Source organism: Balaenoptera acutorostrata, chromosome 3 (genome assembly GCF_949987535.1).
Source record: "Balaenoptera acutorostrata chromosome 3, mBalAcu1.1, whole genome shotgun sequence".
NCBI lineage: Eukaryota > Metazoa > Chordata > Mammalia > Artiodactyla > Balaenopteridae > Balaenoptera > Balaenoptera acutorostrata.
Genome location: NC_080066.1, coordinates 11,188,146 through 11,204,646, shown reverse-complemented (window position 1 = coordinate 11,204,646; position 16,501 = coordinate 11,188,146). Strand labels below are relative to the sequence as shown.

The window sequence follows — 16,501 nt, the reverse complement described above, 5'->3', positions numbered from 1 at the left end:
GGGGGCGGGGCGAGCGGCTGAGGCCACGCTGACGCACGTCCGACGTCAGGAGTGGGACGAGGGTGGGAGGAGCCCGAGGAGCGGAGCCGGCTCGGGTGGGTGGAGCGCGGGACGAGTCACGTACCCGGTGCTGGGCTGCTCCGGCCGTGGGCGTCGCACGAGGACGCGGAGGCCGACCTCGGCGCAGGCGCAAAGGCCGCTGTGCGGAAGCTGGGTGGGCCTAGCGAGGCCTGGGACTGAGGGTGTGGGCCGTCCTGGGCGGGCGTCCGAGGTGTGGGGTTGCGGCCCGAGGCGGCACTGGCGGCTCCCGGACGCTCCTTCCCATTTCCTTTCCTTTCCCCCGTCTTCTCAGTGTGATTTTCTTGGTGAGTTATTTGAGGAGAAAGGGAAACTGTAGAAACCAGTCCGTTCCCATCGCATGCCTTTCCCGCTCCGCGCCTTCCCCTTTGCGCTGCTCGGCGGTGATGCCAGCGCTCTGTCCGCGCCCGCCTTCCCGGCTGCTTACGTCCCGGGCTCAGCCCTGCCGCCACCTGTGCGGGCGCGCCCGCGCCCCGCCGTCCTCCCGGTTCACCTGTCGCGGCCCGTCCTCCCCTGGGCCACCTGCCTCCCTTTCTCCCGCACCTCGCCCCTTCTCCGCCAGTTTACCTCTTGATCGGGCCCCTCCTTTTAGGTCTTTGTTTTTTAAACGAGAAGCCTAAGCCTGAAGGAGAAGCCTTTTAAACGGGCCCTTGAGTTGTTGCCCTTTTTTTTTTTTTGGTGTCCCTTTTTGAAAACGATCTTAGGTTTTATTCCGTTTGAACCATTTGGTCTTCCGTGAACCTACTTATTCGCATATGACTGCTGAAGGAAGCTCACCATCCCGAGGCTTTGAAAGACATTTTGGCAATATGGTTCTGAACTAACCTTATAGAGGCCACTCTGCCCGAAGGGACTAAGGATGCTCTAAGATAAGAGAAGGCCAGTTTTGGTCATCTCACTGCCAGGGTGCTCGGTGGAGCGATTAAAACAGCCTGGTGGCTTGGTTAACTTAAAAGGGTTTGCTGAATGTGTGGGTCCTTATCATCTTGGGCTCTTAGTGAATTTCATTAGACAAGAATAAATTTAGTTTTTTCTTATCCAGTTGGTCAGGTTTTTATTTTTTATCCCAGGCGTTTAACAAACATTTTATTTCAGATGATTGGCACCTTGGGGGTAATGCTCCTGTTCTTCACATCGGATTTTCTGTTTTGAAACAAAACAGTTTATATGTATATGCCACTTTGCCCTTTTCCTTTCCACTTTGAGTATTTTACGTTTTTGGGTTTTTTGCTTAGCATGTATAGAGAAGAATAATGTTCTCTCTATATGCTAAGATTTGAACTAAGGACTCAGAATGATAACACCGTTAAGCCAAGTGGACAGTCATTGACCAAAGTTTATAAACTTTCTAATTAGAAGGAACGCTTTAGGACTGTTTATGTGAATCAGTTCCTAAAAGAGCCAATAAAGGCAAAGCATGATTTCTCCAGTTAGTAAGCACCCACTGGCTTTAGCTAGTCTTGACTTTCTGCTGTTAATGAATACAGTAATTTCACTGATGTCAGTATATTTATTATGGTTTTAAAAATACTAAACAGAATTTAAGGTCTCAATGTAGTGTATTCAGTGCACCTTTTTTTTTTTTAGATGTTAGCTATGAGTTTTTCTTTTTTTTTTAAATTAATTAATTAATTTATTTTTGGCTGTGTTGGGTCTTCGTTTCTGTGCGAGGGCTTTCTCTAGTTGCGGCAAGCGGGGGCCACTCTTCATCGCGGCGCGCGGGCCTCTCACTATCGCGGCCTCTCTTGTTGCGGAACACAGGCTCCAGACGCGCAGGCTCAGTAGTTGTGGCTCACGGGCCTAGTTGCTCCGCGGCATGTGGGATCTTCCCAGACCAGGGCTCGAACCCGTGTGCCCTGCATTAGCAGGCAGATTCTCAACCACTGCGCCACCAGGGAAGCCCTGAGTGCACCATCTTAATGAAGTTGTTAAATCATTTGGAAAGGAACTTATTTTCCTTTAGATACTTGGTCTGTAATTCTTGCCTTTTGAAAGTATGTTTACAAAGAATGCATTTCTAATTTTTATAATTCCCTCAAAATGGCAGTCCTGTTCAAGGAAATGCCTATGTTCAGTATGTCCACAGAGAATTAGTATTGGTGTACCATCAGAGGTCGTGAACTTTTTCTGTAAAGGGCTAGATAATAAATATTTTAGGCCTTTGCAGGCCAGATGGATCCTTTCGAAACTACTCAGCTCTACCATTATAGCTCAAAAGCAGCCAAAGACAATACTTAACAAATGAAAAAAATGAATGAGCAAAGTTTTGTTCCCATGAAACTTAATTTACAAAAATAGGGGTGGGCCAGATTTGGCCTGTGGTTGTAGTTTGCACACACCCCTTATATGAATGGTTGTACATACAAATTAGGTTTTTTCACTAAGTATTATTTTCATCTGCTTAATAAAATGGGCAGAGGTGGGAATATAAATAGGACAATTGGGAGGTAAATAAACCCTTTCTAAAGACATATTCTTTACAATATTTTTCTAAGTTATAGAATTGCAAAGGGTACTTAAAGAGGCTTTTGAATTAGATACGCAAGACCTTAAAGAGAATATCTAAGAGCGTTAAGACTACCAACAGGAAAGGCTTAGTCAGCTTGATTCTAAGATAAAGGCAAAGATGAGTGGTGAACTTGGAAAATGCTTTCATTGTAAGACCCCTGTGATTACCACATGGCACTGAAGTGTGGTCCTTCCTCCTCGCTGTTTCAGTCAGCTGACTGACTGAAGGCTTGTTAAGAGGATTTTTACTTAGTAGTCAGAAGCAGCAAAGCTTCTAACCTTCTGCTGGTTAGTTTATATACTAATATATTTGCATTTTTTTCATATTACTTATGGGAAAACAATTTATTGTAAAAATGCAGTAATTTTTAAAGAATTTTTTAAAAACCTTAGAATGTCTTTCTTCATAAAATAGTGGACTAGATTTAGTCATTCTTAGAAATTTAAATAGAGATTGTATTAAAACAGGATGACAAGTATAATCATGGCATAAATATTTTCAAAAGTTCATTGAACTGTAGCCAGTTCTCATCATGAAATAATTTTTGAAGTGCTATGTCTTATGTTTTATTTTGGGAGAGTAATAACAAATATTTTAAATGGGTGACAAATGCTAAGTCATTTTCACTAAATAGATTTTGACAATTTCCCAGAAGTATTCTAGGTAATTTTGTAATGGAATTGAAAATTTCTGGACTATTTTGGAAGTAAAAATTGATAATGGGTTTAATATGATTTTGGCTGATTATCAATCATCTAGTGGTAAATGTAGGAAAATATCACTGTAAATAGTTCCCTGAAAATTAATATGTATTTCTGTTTTAAAAGTATATAACTTTGTTATCATTCTTAGGAAATAATTTAAAAACCTTTAAAAAAAGTGGTTTCTGTACTTTTTTTCCCTTGAATTCTTCAGTTTTGATCAGCTTGCCACAGTAAAATTGTTAAATTTCATACTTGGAGGTCACACAGTACTTAAATTAATATGTACATGTGGACATTCTGTTTTTGTTTTTTAAAGTTCTTGCTGTGATACTGACACACCACTGCCTTTCCATTTATCTATTTGAATGGCAAGTGTCTTTCATGTCAAAAATGTGTCCATTAGAACTAGTGGATCAAAAAACTCCACTGTAAGTGATAAGAAAACCTATTTAAAAATATTAATGTATAATGGAGTGGTATATATCTTCTATCCCCTGAGAAATTAGAGAGTTTACTAAAATATTTTTTGTGTAGGACTTGACTCTACAAAAAATATTTGAGAACATCAATGATTCAGTAAAACCTGAGTACTTAATGATCAAGAGATTTAGCCTTTAAGTACTGTTTTTGTTTCTTGACTCTTATGTGATTGACTTGCATTTAATTTGAAATAGTTTTGTTCTTTGGCTGAAGAAAAATTGCCTATTCATAACCCCTGTACTGAAAAACATATTAAAATATAAGTAAATGAAAAAGTCTAATAGCATGGCTTTGAATCATAAAGGAAAATGATATGCAGTTGGTCCTCACTTTTCACAAGTTCTATATTTGTGAAGTCTACTCGCTAAAATTTATTTATAACCCAAAATTAATACTTGTAGCACTTTTGCAATCATTCATGGCCACGTGCACAGTGGTGAAAAATTTGAGTCACGAGATATGCATTCCAAGCTGGAGTTAAACAAGGTGATGCTCTGCCTTCTTGTTTCAGCTCCTACTATAAACCAGTGTCTTTTTTGAATTCTATTTAAGTGCCACATTTTTTGCATTTTTGTGCTTCTAGCTGGTGATTTTGCTGGTTAAAATGGCCCCCAAGCAGAGCGCCGAAGTGCTGCTCGTGTTCCTAAGGCACTAAGGCCACGATGTCCCTTACAGAGAAAATGTGTGTGTTAGATAAGTTTCCTTCAGGTGTGTGTTAAAGGCTGAGTTCAATGGTAGTGAATCACTATTTATATATATTAAATAAGATGTCTTTAAGCAGAAACACACATAAAACCTTACGTATTGATTGGTTGGCAAAAATGTTGTGACCAGAGGCTCACAGGAACCTAACCCTGTATTTCCCCTAGGAGCAATGGTTCAATATGCACTAATTCATATTCATGGTGACGTGATAGAACATAACTACCATGAATAATGAAAATTGACTACATTACCTCTTAAGTAAAAATGCAGTTTCCAGATAAAAGTTACATGCTGTGGGCATTATTCCATCTTCTCTTGTCTTTTGGTTTGCTTACAGTGGATGTTGAAACCCTAAAATGAGTTTGTGGCTAAATGTTACAAAATTTAGTATGTAGCTTCTTTAATTTTCTTTAAAAATGATAATGTTAGAGCACTTAATACCTGCCTTCTGCTAGTTTCAGGAAGATTTTCATGGTGAAGTAATGTTGATACAGAATTAATAAGTTGAACTGTCATAATTTTCTACTTTGAATTCATATAAAACAAAGGAAGAATAAGGTTACGAAAGATAAGGTGAAGTTAACATGCATAATGTTTGTTACAGTCTTCTGCTTTTTTTTTTTAATTATTTATTTATTTATTTATTTTTGGCTGTGTTGGGTCTTCGTTTCTGTGCGATGGCTTTCTCTAGTTGCGGCAAGTGGGGGCCACTCCCCATCACGGTGCGCGGGCCTCTCACCATCGCGGCCCTCTTGTTGCGGAGCACAAGCTCCAGACGCGCAGGCTCAGTAACTGTGGCTCACGGGCCCAGCCGCTCCGCGGCATGTGGGATCCTCCCAGACCAAGGCCCGAACCCGCGCCCCCCACACCGGCAGGCAGACTCCCAACCACTGCGCCACCAGGGAAGCCCCAGTCTTCTGCTTTTAATGGAGTTGATGTTAAGCATTGTAGCAACCAACATAAAGTGGAAAAGATCAGATAAAAGATTTAATGCCCATAAAAACAAACCAGCTACTCAGGTAATACACAATTATTACCAATATAGACCTCAGAAAGTTATGCATTGGGAACTAAAAAAGAAGACACTCTGTGATGTTATAAGCAAAAGCCACCTGAATAGGAGGTTAATCAGGCTGTTTTATACAGTGTCCTCAAAATAATGTGTTAAAGAAGAGTTCCAGAATAAAAGTAGTTTAATAAAAGAAATTGCTGATAGGGTTCAAGTGTACAGTTCTCTGATCCTTGGTTTGTTTCAGGGAAAGGATTAGACTGTGCTTGACAAAACAGTTCTTGATTCACAGAGTACCCCTGTTTTCTCTGAAGGTTTATAAACAAACCAAACCATAAAAAAATATGCCTAGCTTTGTGCCTAGAAATTCTGATTCAATTTATATGTTTTTAGTCTATTGTCATTGAGTGACAGTGGTTAATATTACTATATAAATGGTCTTATGTGCCAGCCACCATGCTATGTGCTTTGAATTTATTATAAAGTCATTTAAATAGCCAAGAGGTACCCATGTGTGGCAGACACTTTGTTTGCACTTGTTACAGGAGATATTATTGCATCTAAATCATGTAGTGATTCAGATGGATAAAACAACCTAAAAGAGTAATTCAGATACTCATTTCATAGCTTCAGTCCACTGATCACTAAACATACAGTTAAATCATTGAAAGTTTTAGGTGTCGTGAAAGATTTATATTTATCATTTGGTTATGTTGTCTAGTATATTGCTTTGTGGCAGAAATTCGGTACTGTCTAGTAAAACTTTTTTTTTTTTTTAGTAAAATTCTTTTTTATCATAAGATGTACATATTGGAAAAAAAGACAGTATTTTAATCTTTTAATAATAGTTTTAGGGAACCATGAAAAGGGTCAGTTTATTATTTTTCTGTACTTAAAAAATTTCAGATGGACATTTTAACAATAGACTGTGTGGAATTTTATGATACTGTTATGATTAACTTCAAATTTTTTCCCTTATAGACTCCACTTTTTGCAAAGATGGCTTTGCCTCAGCATCCACAAACTCTTCACCTAAGATTGGTTCCTGTGTGTCATATGTTTACAAGTCAGTGGGAGTTAAGCACATACAAGCTGAAAAGCCAAATAAGGAAATGTATTCCTTCTCTTAAAAGTTCTAATTTAACTTAAATTCAGTGTTAGCTTAAAATAGTTTAAATGTTTTATTAGAGAACAGTTTGAGTAGCATAGATGATCAGAGTGGCAAATGACTGAAAGTTTTCAGAACATGTCTAAACATACGATCTGACATTTAATGTGGCTTAGTTGCATATTGGTTCTACCACAGAACACGTGAAAAGCCCCACTACATGTCTGTAAAGTTACTTTAGTCAATTTAAATAAACATTGCAGCAGTTATTAAATGGTACTTTACATATGACTAAAAATTTGACTTGTCTTGCATACATTTGTGTTTTAATGGTGAGTATATTTCCAAAGACAGGGATTTGACCAGTATGGGGAATTACAGAGCTTCTCTGGATGCCAGAATAAGTTTGTCCTCTTATCATTGGAAACATTCCTGAGTTTTTTTGCTATCACTCTGGAGTCTGGAATTTGAGTTAAGTCTCTCCATTGATGATGTTTATAGGACAGAAATTAAAGTGATGGTCCCATGCAGAGAAGGTTATAGATATGTAGCCTTTGACTTTGCTGCTGATTATCAATTTTTCTTAAGTATTTGCATAATGTTATATCTTTCACTAGCTTTTTTTAAGGCCTTCAACATGAAAAATATGTAAGAATGATTCTTAACAGTATGCATGTAAAAGGCATGTAAGAAAGAAAATGTCATACCTTTGCCCTATAGTTTGGAAAATTATTTAAGCATCTTATTTATTTATTTTTATAAGCAAATGTTTTATTCTGGTTTCTTGTGAATTCTTTGACTAAGAAATTTATGAGTAACATGATAATCTATCAGCATTTTCATATAACTAAAGAGAAATTAAATATAAAGAGTATTGTTCAGCTTTTTGAATTGCAAGTAAATAGCATTCCAATTCCAAATAATCCTTATTTACATGGGTTATAAACCATGAGACAATTTTCATTATAGGAAAATAAATACTAATTTGATTTAGTATCTTTTTGAAAAAGCATCTATGATACGGCGTTTTCTGAATAAAGTGTTGCTCATAGTTACAAGTTGTTAAAGTTTTGATTACTCAATGTCTTGAGACTTGAAAAGATTGTTAAAAGGATAATATGAAATAAATGAGAATTTGTGTTTGAATACTTTTTTAAATATCCCATAAATTTGGAAGAATTTTAAACAGTTTATGTACTGTGGGCATGGTTATACTTAATCCTATTGGGATAGTCTTTTGAAATTAGTAACCAAATGTCTTTTTTGTTTGTTTTTATGTTTGAAAGGGCCAAAGCCAGTTTTTAGGTTGGATTGCACAGAAAAGTGAAAAGAGAATGCTCCACTTTAACCGATGTCAGCACCTGAAACAAATAACTCAGAAATGCTTTTCTAGTACACATGTGAAAACGGATAAACATGCACAGCTATTTCTTTCAAGAACGTTTGCACTTGCAGAATTAAGGAAGTCATGGCACTCAATCTACTCTCTTGTTGGAGACAAAAATATTATCCTGATGGGACCACCCGGTGCTGGGAAAACAACAGTAGGCAGAATAATAGGTCAGAAACTAGGTTGTTGTGTCATAGATGTGGATGATGATATCCTTGAAAAAACCTGGAATATGAGTGTGTCTGAAAAATTGCAGGATGTTGGTAATGAGCAATTTTTAGAAGAGGAAGGAAAAGCTGTGTTAAACTTCTCTGCATCTGGAAGTGTGATTTCCCTTACTGGGTCCAATCCAATGCATGATGCTAGCATGTGGCATCTGAAGAAAAATGGAATAATTGTTTATCTGGATGTACCTCCAATAGATATAGCTAGTCGTCTAAAATTAATGAAAATAGATAGGATTGTAGGTCAGAATTCTGGAACTTCTATGAAAGACTTACTTAAGTTTAGAAGACAGTATTATAAGAAGTGGTACGATACTCGTGTTTTATGCGAAGATGGGGCTTCCCCGGAGGAGGTGGCTGACAAAGTGCTGAATGCAGTTAAAAGATACCAAGATGTGGACTCGGAAACATTCATTTCCACAAGACACATTTGGCCTAAAGACTGTGAACAGAAGGTTCCAACAAAATTCTTTAGTGAAGCTGTGACTGAGGGGTTAGCTCCTGATGGTGGACTTTTTGTTCCCGAGAAGGAGTTTCCGAAATTAAACTGTGGAGAGTGGAAAAGCCTCGTAGGAGCAACGTACATAGAAAGAGCACAAGTACTCTTGGAAAAATGTATACATCCTGCTGACATACCTGCTTCCAGGTTGGGAGAAATGATTGAAACTGCTTATGGGGAAAACTTTGCCTGCTCAAAAATTGCCCCTGTCAGGCACCTGTCAGGCAACCAGTTCATCCTGGAGTTGTTCCATGGACCAACGGGATCATTTAAAGATTTGTCTTTACAGCTCATGCCCCATCTTTTTGCACACTGTATTCCACCAAGTTGTAATTACATGATACTTGTAGCCACCTCAGGAGACACCGGGAGTGCAGTCTTAAATGGCTTTAGTCATCTTAGTAAGAACGACAAGCAAAGAATAGCCGCGGCCGCATTTTTTCCTGAGGATGGAGTAAGTGATTTTCAAAAAGCACAAATAATTGGCAGTCAGAACGAAAATGGATGGGCAGTAGGTGTCAAGTCAGATTTTGATTTTTGCCAGACATCTATAAAAAGGATTTTTCAAGATTCTGATTTTACTGGCTTTCTTACTGTGGAATATGGAACAGTCTTAAGTTCAGCTAATTCCATAAACTGGGGCCGACTGCTTCCCCAAGTAGTTTATCATGCTTCTGCATACCTTGATCTCGTTAGCCAAGGATTTATTTCTTTTGGAAGCCCAGTCGATGTGTGTATTCCCACAGGAAACTTTGGTAACATTTTAGCAGCAGTGTATGCCAAAACCATGGGAATCCCTATTCGAAAATTTATTTGTGCTTCTAATCAGAACCATGTTTTGACTGATTTTATAAAAACAGGACATTATGATCTGAGGGAAAGAAAATTAGCACAAACCTTTTCACCAGCAATTGATATTCTCAAATCTTCAAACCTGGAGCGACATTTACACTTGATGGCTAATAAAGATGGACAATTAATGACAAGATTATTTAATCAATTAGAAGAGCAGCATCACTTCCAGATAGAAAAGATTCTAGTTGAGAAAGTTCAGCAGGATTTTGTAGCTGACTGGTGCTCTGAGGAAGAGTGCCTAGCAGCTATTCACTCCACCTACAATACTTCCGGGTATATTTTGGATCCACACACTGCTGTTGCAAAAGTAGTTGCAGACAGAATGCAAGATAAAACCTGCCCAGTGATCATCTCATCTACAGCTCATTACTCAAAGTTTGCACCTGCTATCATGCAGGCTTTAAAGATCAAAGAAATCAGTCAAACTTCATCAAGTCAGGTTTATTTACTGAGTTCATACAATGCATTACCTCCACCTCATGAGGCTTTATTAGAGAGAACAAAACAGCAAGAGAAGATGGAGTGCCAGGTCTGTGCAGCTGATGTGAATGTCCTGAAGAGTCACGTAGAAAAACTAGTACAAAATCACTTCATATAGAAGTTTTCTGAGTAAAAAAATTTCTGGTGATAAGCATGCAATAATAGATCACAAAAGTTGATTTGGAATACAAATAACATTTTGTTTTTTATGTAAATATGTATGTCTATATGTAGATCTGTTATCTTTCGGAATTTCAATAGCCTAATCTCTAGATCTGAACATTATACCTACACATGCTCCTTGGATCCTTAATCTGGAAGTGACAGAAAGGTAGCATAGTGCACAGACCCTTGTGCTGTGCTTTGCACTCATGAGGGATATGTCAGTTTCTACTCCCTCACCCCCACTTTTAAGCAGACCAAAATGTCTGGTATTCAATCTGGCAATTAAAACATTTAAGCATAGTTGTTACGTAGTACATCTGTAACCATTACCAGTTCTCTATTGAATAGAAAGATAATTTACCACTCTAATGGTTAACTTCTGTGGAGGAAGTAGTAAGCTCATCTATTAAGAAAGGGCTAGTAGTGTTTTTGACTCTCCATTTCGGACTTGTAATTAATTATGTGTATTCTATGCCACCCAGATTAGATAAGTGCTCTGGCCTTCACTCCCCTTTGGATATGTATAGTTAAGGTGATGTAGTTTGAAAATCAAGACACAAGATTTAAATCCACGATGTAATAATCAACAGAACTACTTAGTAGTGGATACAGAAATAAAATTATGTATCTATTTAAAGAGAAAAGCTTTCCAAAATTCAGGGTATTTGAATAGTCTTCATGGAAGTATGTTTCTAGTTCTACCAGTTTTCCTGTATTATTTGGACTCCATTCCTATATAATTTGTCTATTGTCTCTCTTTTCAATGAACATTGTCTTTTTTGGTAACTAAAATCACATACAATTGATGCACATATTTAGTTTTTCCTTCTTTGTAGTAACAATACATTATAAACATGATTTACATTTGTGAATTTCCTGGGTGTTTTATTTCTGAATTAAAGATTATCAGTGAAAGGATCTGTTAGTGTAATGGACTACTCTCAACCACAAGATGGCATTCCTAACATAATTTGTCTTTGCTGATAACATTCTGCTTCATTTTCTGGGAGAACTACCTCCATAAAGAAACACATTACAGGGGCTTCCCTGATGGCACAGTGGTTAAGAATCCGCCTGCCAAGGCAGGGGACACGGGTTCAAACCCTGGTCCGGGAAGATCCCACATGCCACGGAGCAACTAAGCCCATGTGCCACAACTACTGAGCCTGCGCTGTAGAGCCCACGTGCCACAACTACTGAGCCTGCGTGCCACAACTACTGAAGCCTGTGTGCCTAGAGCCCGTGCTCCACAACGAGAGAAGCCACCACAATGAGAAGCCTGCGCACTGCAATTAAGCCACCACAATGAGAAGCCTGCGCACTGCAATTAAGAGAAGCCTGCCCACTCACCACAACTAGAGAAAGCCCACGTGCAGCCACAAAGACCCAACACAGCCAAAAATAAATAAATAAACTTTAAAAAAAAAATATTACAAGTTGTCAAGAAAAAATTGTAATCGTTCAATGAGCAAAAACAATCTGTTTAAAAAATTTTAAAATTAAACTAATTATGTTAACTTTGGATCTATGGCTTCTAACAAGTACATTTTAAAACCAAAACTTGAAAACCAAGAGCCGTTACAAGAAAATAATGGAAGATTCAAAGTTTACTTATTCACATAGGTCTTAGTTATTTTATCATTTGCTTTTAAGGATATTTGTTTCAGTAAATGACATGTTTAGAAAATGCATGTAAATTATCCTGTGTGTATGAGAATGCACTATTTTTCTGAAAGTGGGAGGGACAGTGTTTAAAAAAAAATGACATGATTTTTGCCCACAAGAACTGTAGTTAAGGAGACAACATGTAAAATTAAATCATGTATTGATACAACACAGAAGAGTTATTGCAAGACAGGTCATGAGTAAGTGAAAAATGATACAGTCAAGAGCTGTAGGATTACCATGGACCAGTCAGAAAAGGCTTCACAGAGGACAGAGAAACAGAGGTAAGTCCTGAAGGATGGCATGATTTTCTAGGTGAAAAGGAAGGGGAAATACATTTTAGGCAGACAAAGGAAATAGGTACGATGAGTTGTTCAAGAGGGCACCTGCCTTTATCTGTGGTTGGTTTGTTCTCTGTCCAAAACTTATTTCATGCCTTCACTTTTTCTTAAAACCAACTCTAGCCCTTCCCTCTCAGCTAAAAACCTTGCCTCAGTCAAGAGGGACAAACCAGCAGTGAAGACATGGTTTCCCACCACCAAATGTCTAAATCTGCTGTACCTGTTTTCTCTGCTCGCCTGCCTGCCGCTGGGTTGAACTGGGTGGTATTCCTTCAGGTGTGTCTTGGCTTCTGTTCCCGTCAGGGCACTCACATCACTTGCCTCATCAGTTCTCTCTGCTGTTTCTTCAGCCTCTCCCCTCTGATGGAAGCTTGCTTTCTATGCCGTTCAGATGCTCTCTTTTCATATCTTATAAAGCATAAGAGCAAAACAAAACTAAACATCCACATTTCCCCCCATCTACTCTTTTATTTCTTTATGTTCCATTCAAGACCAAGCCTCTTCAAAAAGAGTTGTCTGCATATATGGTCTCCACTTTCGTACCTCCCGTTTTCTCCAGAGTATGTAAAGTACACTCACAGTTTAAGGAGGAATAGTAAACAACCATGTGCCCCACACCTTGCTTTATGAATAGACCATTCCTCCTCTCTGACACCCACTGTGGCTCCTCTTTGATTACGTTTACTTCTCTCCCTCAGAGGTAACCACTATCCTAAATTTTCTCTTCATCATTCCCTTGTTTGTATTACAATTTTGCACTGTTTAGTTTTGCCTCTTTTTAAATTTATGTAAATGGAATCATACTATATATGTTCTTCCATGACCTTTTATTTAAAAACTTTAAAATTCATCCATGCAGATGAGTGAAACCATAGTTCATTAATTTGTATTACTGTATAATATTCTATAGTATGAATACCATAATCTATCCATTTGCCAGTTAGTGGACATTTAGATTGTCTAATATTTATATGTTCTTGTATCCAATAGGTATACTGTTTTGGAAAATTGTGTTGAAGGCTAGTGAAAATGGACTTCCAAACATTTGTGATTCTTTCTAATGACGTAAAAATAGATTTCATATCTTGGCTGTATTAAAATAAAAACGTATGGTCTGTTTATGATATGAAAAATTATCAGTTCTTAGGCTATGTTATAATTTCTACCTTATCTTTGAAATTATTTTACCACGTCAAAAATATAGTGAACTTGTAAGATTTTTGAGAAAAAAGGAGATTTTTAAATTACATATTAATGAAAATTGTAAAATATTTTTTCATCAAAATAGAGTTTAGAAGGTAATAAATTGTTCTCTTTGAAGTTTTTGTTAGATTTTAATAGCAACTCACTTTCAAAAACAATCATGGCAAATACTGTTTCTCTCAATCCATTAAAAATTGCCATTTTTCAAAATGGAAACTTTAAGATAGATATTCCAGAGCTCATAAGAAATGCTAAAATAAGAAAAAAATGCTAGGAATCATTTTGAACAGAAGTTAAAAACATTTTTAAACAACAACAAAAACTCTTCTTGGCACTCTTTAAGGCACAAATATCAATGCACGTTGATGTTTAAATCACTCAATTTTATTTCAGATTAAACTAGGCTTGCTTGTATTCATAGCAACATTAAACTTTAATTTATAACTATATGCCAGCAATAGGTTTTCTTTTGAAGCCACATAAAAAAATACTGTTTGGGCTATACTTGACAGCACACGCCCCAGATTTGCAATCCATGTTGTAGTATATCATTTTCTTTAAAATTAGAGAACTTCTAGGTTTTCAATATTTTAAAAAAATATTTATTCATTTATTTATTTAGGCTGTGCCAGCTCTTAGTTGCGGCACGTGGGACCTAGTTCCCCGACCAGGTATCCAACCCAGGCCCCCTGCACTAGGAGCGCGAAGTCTCACCCACTGGAGTGCCAGGGAAGTCCCTCAGTATGTTTTGTTTGCAGCACTTACTATCTCATGTTCTCATTGAGTCACTCACTTGCTTTCTGTGCTGCTGCTGGTCTTTTCTTCTGACATTTGTGTCCATTTATGACTTACTTTTTTAATGACTTTACTGCCATTTTAGTGGTCCCCAAAAGCAATTCAATGATGTGACCTGGGTATTGTTTCTGGTGCCAACCTCTAAAGTTGATTCTCTGGTTTTCTGGAGATTCTTTGGTCCATTTATTATCTTTTAATAAATTTATTTTAATTTAAGCTTAAACTTGTTCGGAGTAACTTCTGTTATTTGCAATTAACAACCCTGCTTAATACAGTTCTAAGTGATGATTACAGGTAAAATTAGTGAGATTGGCACCAAGTGATATAGAGTAGTTAAACATTTTGAGCTGGGCAAAAATAAGTTAAAGCATTCGGTGGAAATTGGTTATATACAGTTACAGGAAAGAGTATTGTATATTTTATTATTATTTGTAATTTTGTGTTCTACATTGTTTAATCAGTAAAAGTCTTAATAAACTTATGTATACACACACACACTTTTTTCAGAGAGCCATTTATTACTACCACACTGAATATATGGCAAACACGTGACATTACCTTTCTAAAATCTTAAAATTTTGGAATTGCAAAACATTTAACCCATGATTTTGCATAATGGATTGTTAACTTGTTCATTTTAGCACAACACAGTTTCCTAATCTAACAGAAAAGATATGCAAGAAAATAGCATTTCTACTGGATCAAGTGGCCTGGTTAAAATGATTTGACATCCTGGTTTGACAAGATTGGAGATTATTCATATTTGTTTTGAAATTTACAAGGTTCAAATCAAATAGCAGAAGTTTTCAGAAAATAATTTTACTTGCCCTCGATATTACCTTTTTTTTCTGGGACTATCTCTCCAATCTGTTTGAGATTTTAAATATAATTGGCTGACATAATATTTAAACAACTGCCAAATCAACATGGGTCATTACCAGAAAAAACATCATTTCTTGTAAATTCCACATCTGTTTAGGGTTCTTCTCTATTAAAGTAATGTAACTTAATCCTAAAAGATCTGAAAAGCTTATTTATTCACAGTATTCTGTATACTTTCCAGAAAAAGAGTCAAGTCAAAAGGTACCCCCTTTTCCCTTCAGTGTTGTAGCCTACTATGAAGAAACAGAACGTCTTTCTCTTGAGAAAAGTTGAGTATAATAATATTTTACTGGCAAAAGAAGGAAGGAAAATATTAGTTTAAATTGGGTCAAGAGCATAAAATTTCTACTGGCCAAAAGTCATACCGAAATGAAATGAAATTTTAAGGAGAAAACAATCAAAGTTAAAATATCCTTTGAAATATGCAGGTCATTCTTATCAAAGAGGAAAAAAATACATGTAGGAGCTTTATAACTTTGAAAATGATTACACATAAATTATTTGATTTTCCCAAGACCTCAGAAAGGGACATAGTGCCTTGATGCAGTCACCAGAGTGAGAAGTCCAGAAATTAAATTTTGTTCAGGTACACAAAGTTGATCAGATTTAGAGATTTTTATCTTCCGCTAATCACACTTATAGAAGAATTAACATAAACTAAAATGTACATTTATTGATTTATAATGGTAGATATATCTTTCCAGTGACCACATACTTGGTCTTCTCCACCTAAGACTCTCCATCCCTTTTAAGAAGATACCCTGGAAATAGTAGTTTATTTGGTAAATATGAAGTCAAACCAAAGAGAGAAGGATAGTTTTCAGGGATGTTTCACTCACAATTAACTGTAGTTATCCCACAATATAGAATACCTCTTGGGCTTCCCTGGTGGCACAGTGGTTAAGAATCTGCCTGCTAATGCAGGGGACACGGGTTCGAGCCCTGGTCTGGGAAGATCCCACATGCCGCGGAGCAACTGGGCCCATGAGCTACAACTACTGAGCCTGCGCGTCTGGAGCCTGTGCTCCGCAACAAGAGAGGCCACGATAGTGAGAGGCCCGCGCACCACGATGAAGAGTGGCCCCCGCTTGCCGCAACTAGAGAAAGCCCTCGCACAGAAACGAAGACCCAACACAGCCAAAAATAAATTAATTAATTAATTAAAAAATAAAAATAGAATACCTCTTGAGTGAACAGAATATTCTTACCTGTTTGACTCAAGGTCGTTCTTCTCTGGACAGTGCTAAATATACACTGCTAACTCTTGATCTTTGTATCATCATCCCTCTAGATCACACACTTTGAGTGAACATGTACCTTTTTCAGATTTGTAACAAAACAAAAAAATCATACTCTCAGTCCTTGGGAAGCTTATGGAGAACTTAGGCAAGTAATTCAACTTATTACAA

At 37.3% G+C, this 16,501-nt stretch overlaps 2 protein-coding genes across 3 annotated transcripts in view; one reads left to right on the top strand and one right to left on the bottom strand.

The window, feature by feature from the left end:
- Positions 1–245, bottom strand: part of ENKUR (enkurin, TRPC channel interacting protein) — a 31,080-nt gene extending 30,835 nt beyond the window's left edge. Inside the window, exon 1 of the mRNA XM_057544404.1 lies at positions 125–245. The gene's annotated coding sequence lies outside the window, so the exon portion shown is untranslated. The remainder of the gene's footprint in view (positions 1–124) is intronic.
- Positions 242–14,641, top strand: THNSL1 (threonine synthase like 1). 2 transcript variants are annotated; one of them, XR_009007735.1, is made up of 3 exons: positions 242–365; positions 7,880–12,155; positions 13,203–14,638. XR_009007735.1 is itself a non-coding variant. In XM_028168439.2 (2 exons), exon 2 carries the CDS (start codon positions 7,928–7,930, stop codon positions 10,157–10,159), a length of 2,232 nt encoding a protein of 743 aa, XP_028024240.2. In that variant the 5' UTR covers positions 242–365; positions 7,880–7,927; the 3' UTR covers positions 10,160–14,641. The 2 variants fall into 2 exon arrangements, 1 of the variants encoding a protein (XP_028024240.2); XM_028168439.2 differs by having other exon boundaries at positions 7,880–14,641.
- Positions 14,642–16,501: the final 1,860 nt, after the last annotated feature.

Excerpts from the sequence above, each read along its gene's own strand:
- THNSL1 (XM_028168439.2), top strand. The coding sequence starts at position 7,928 with ATGCTCCACTTTAACCGATGTCAGCACCTGAAACAAATAACTCAGAAA.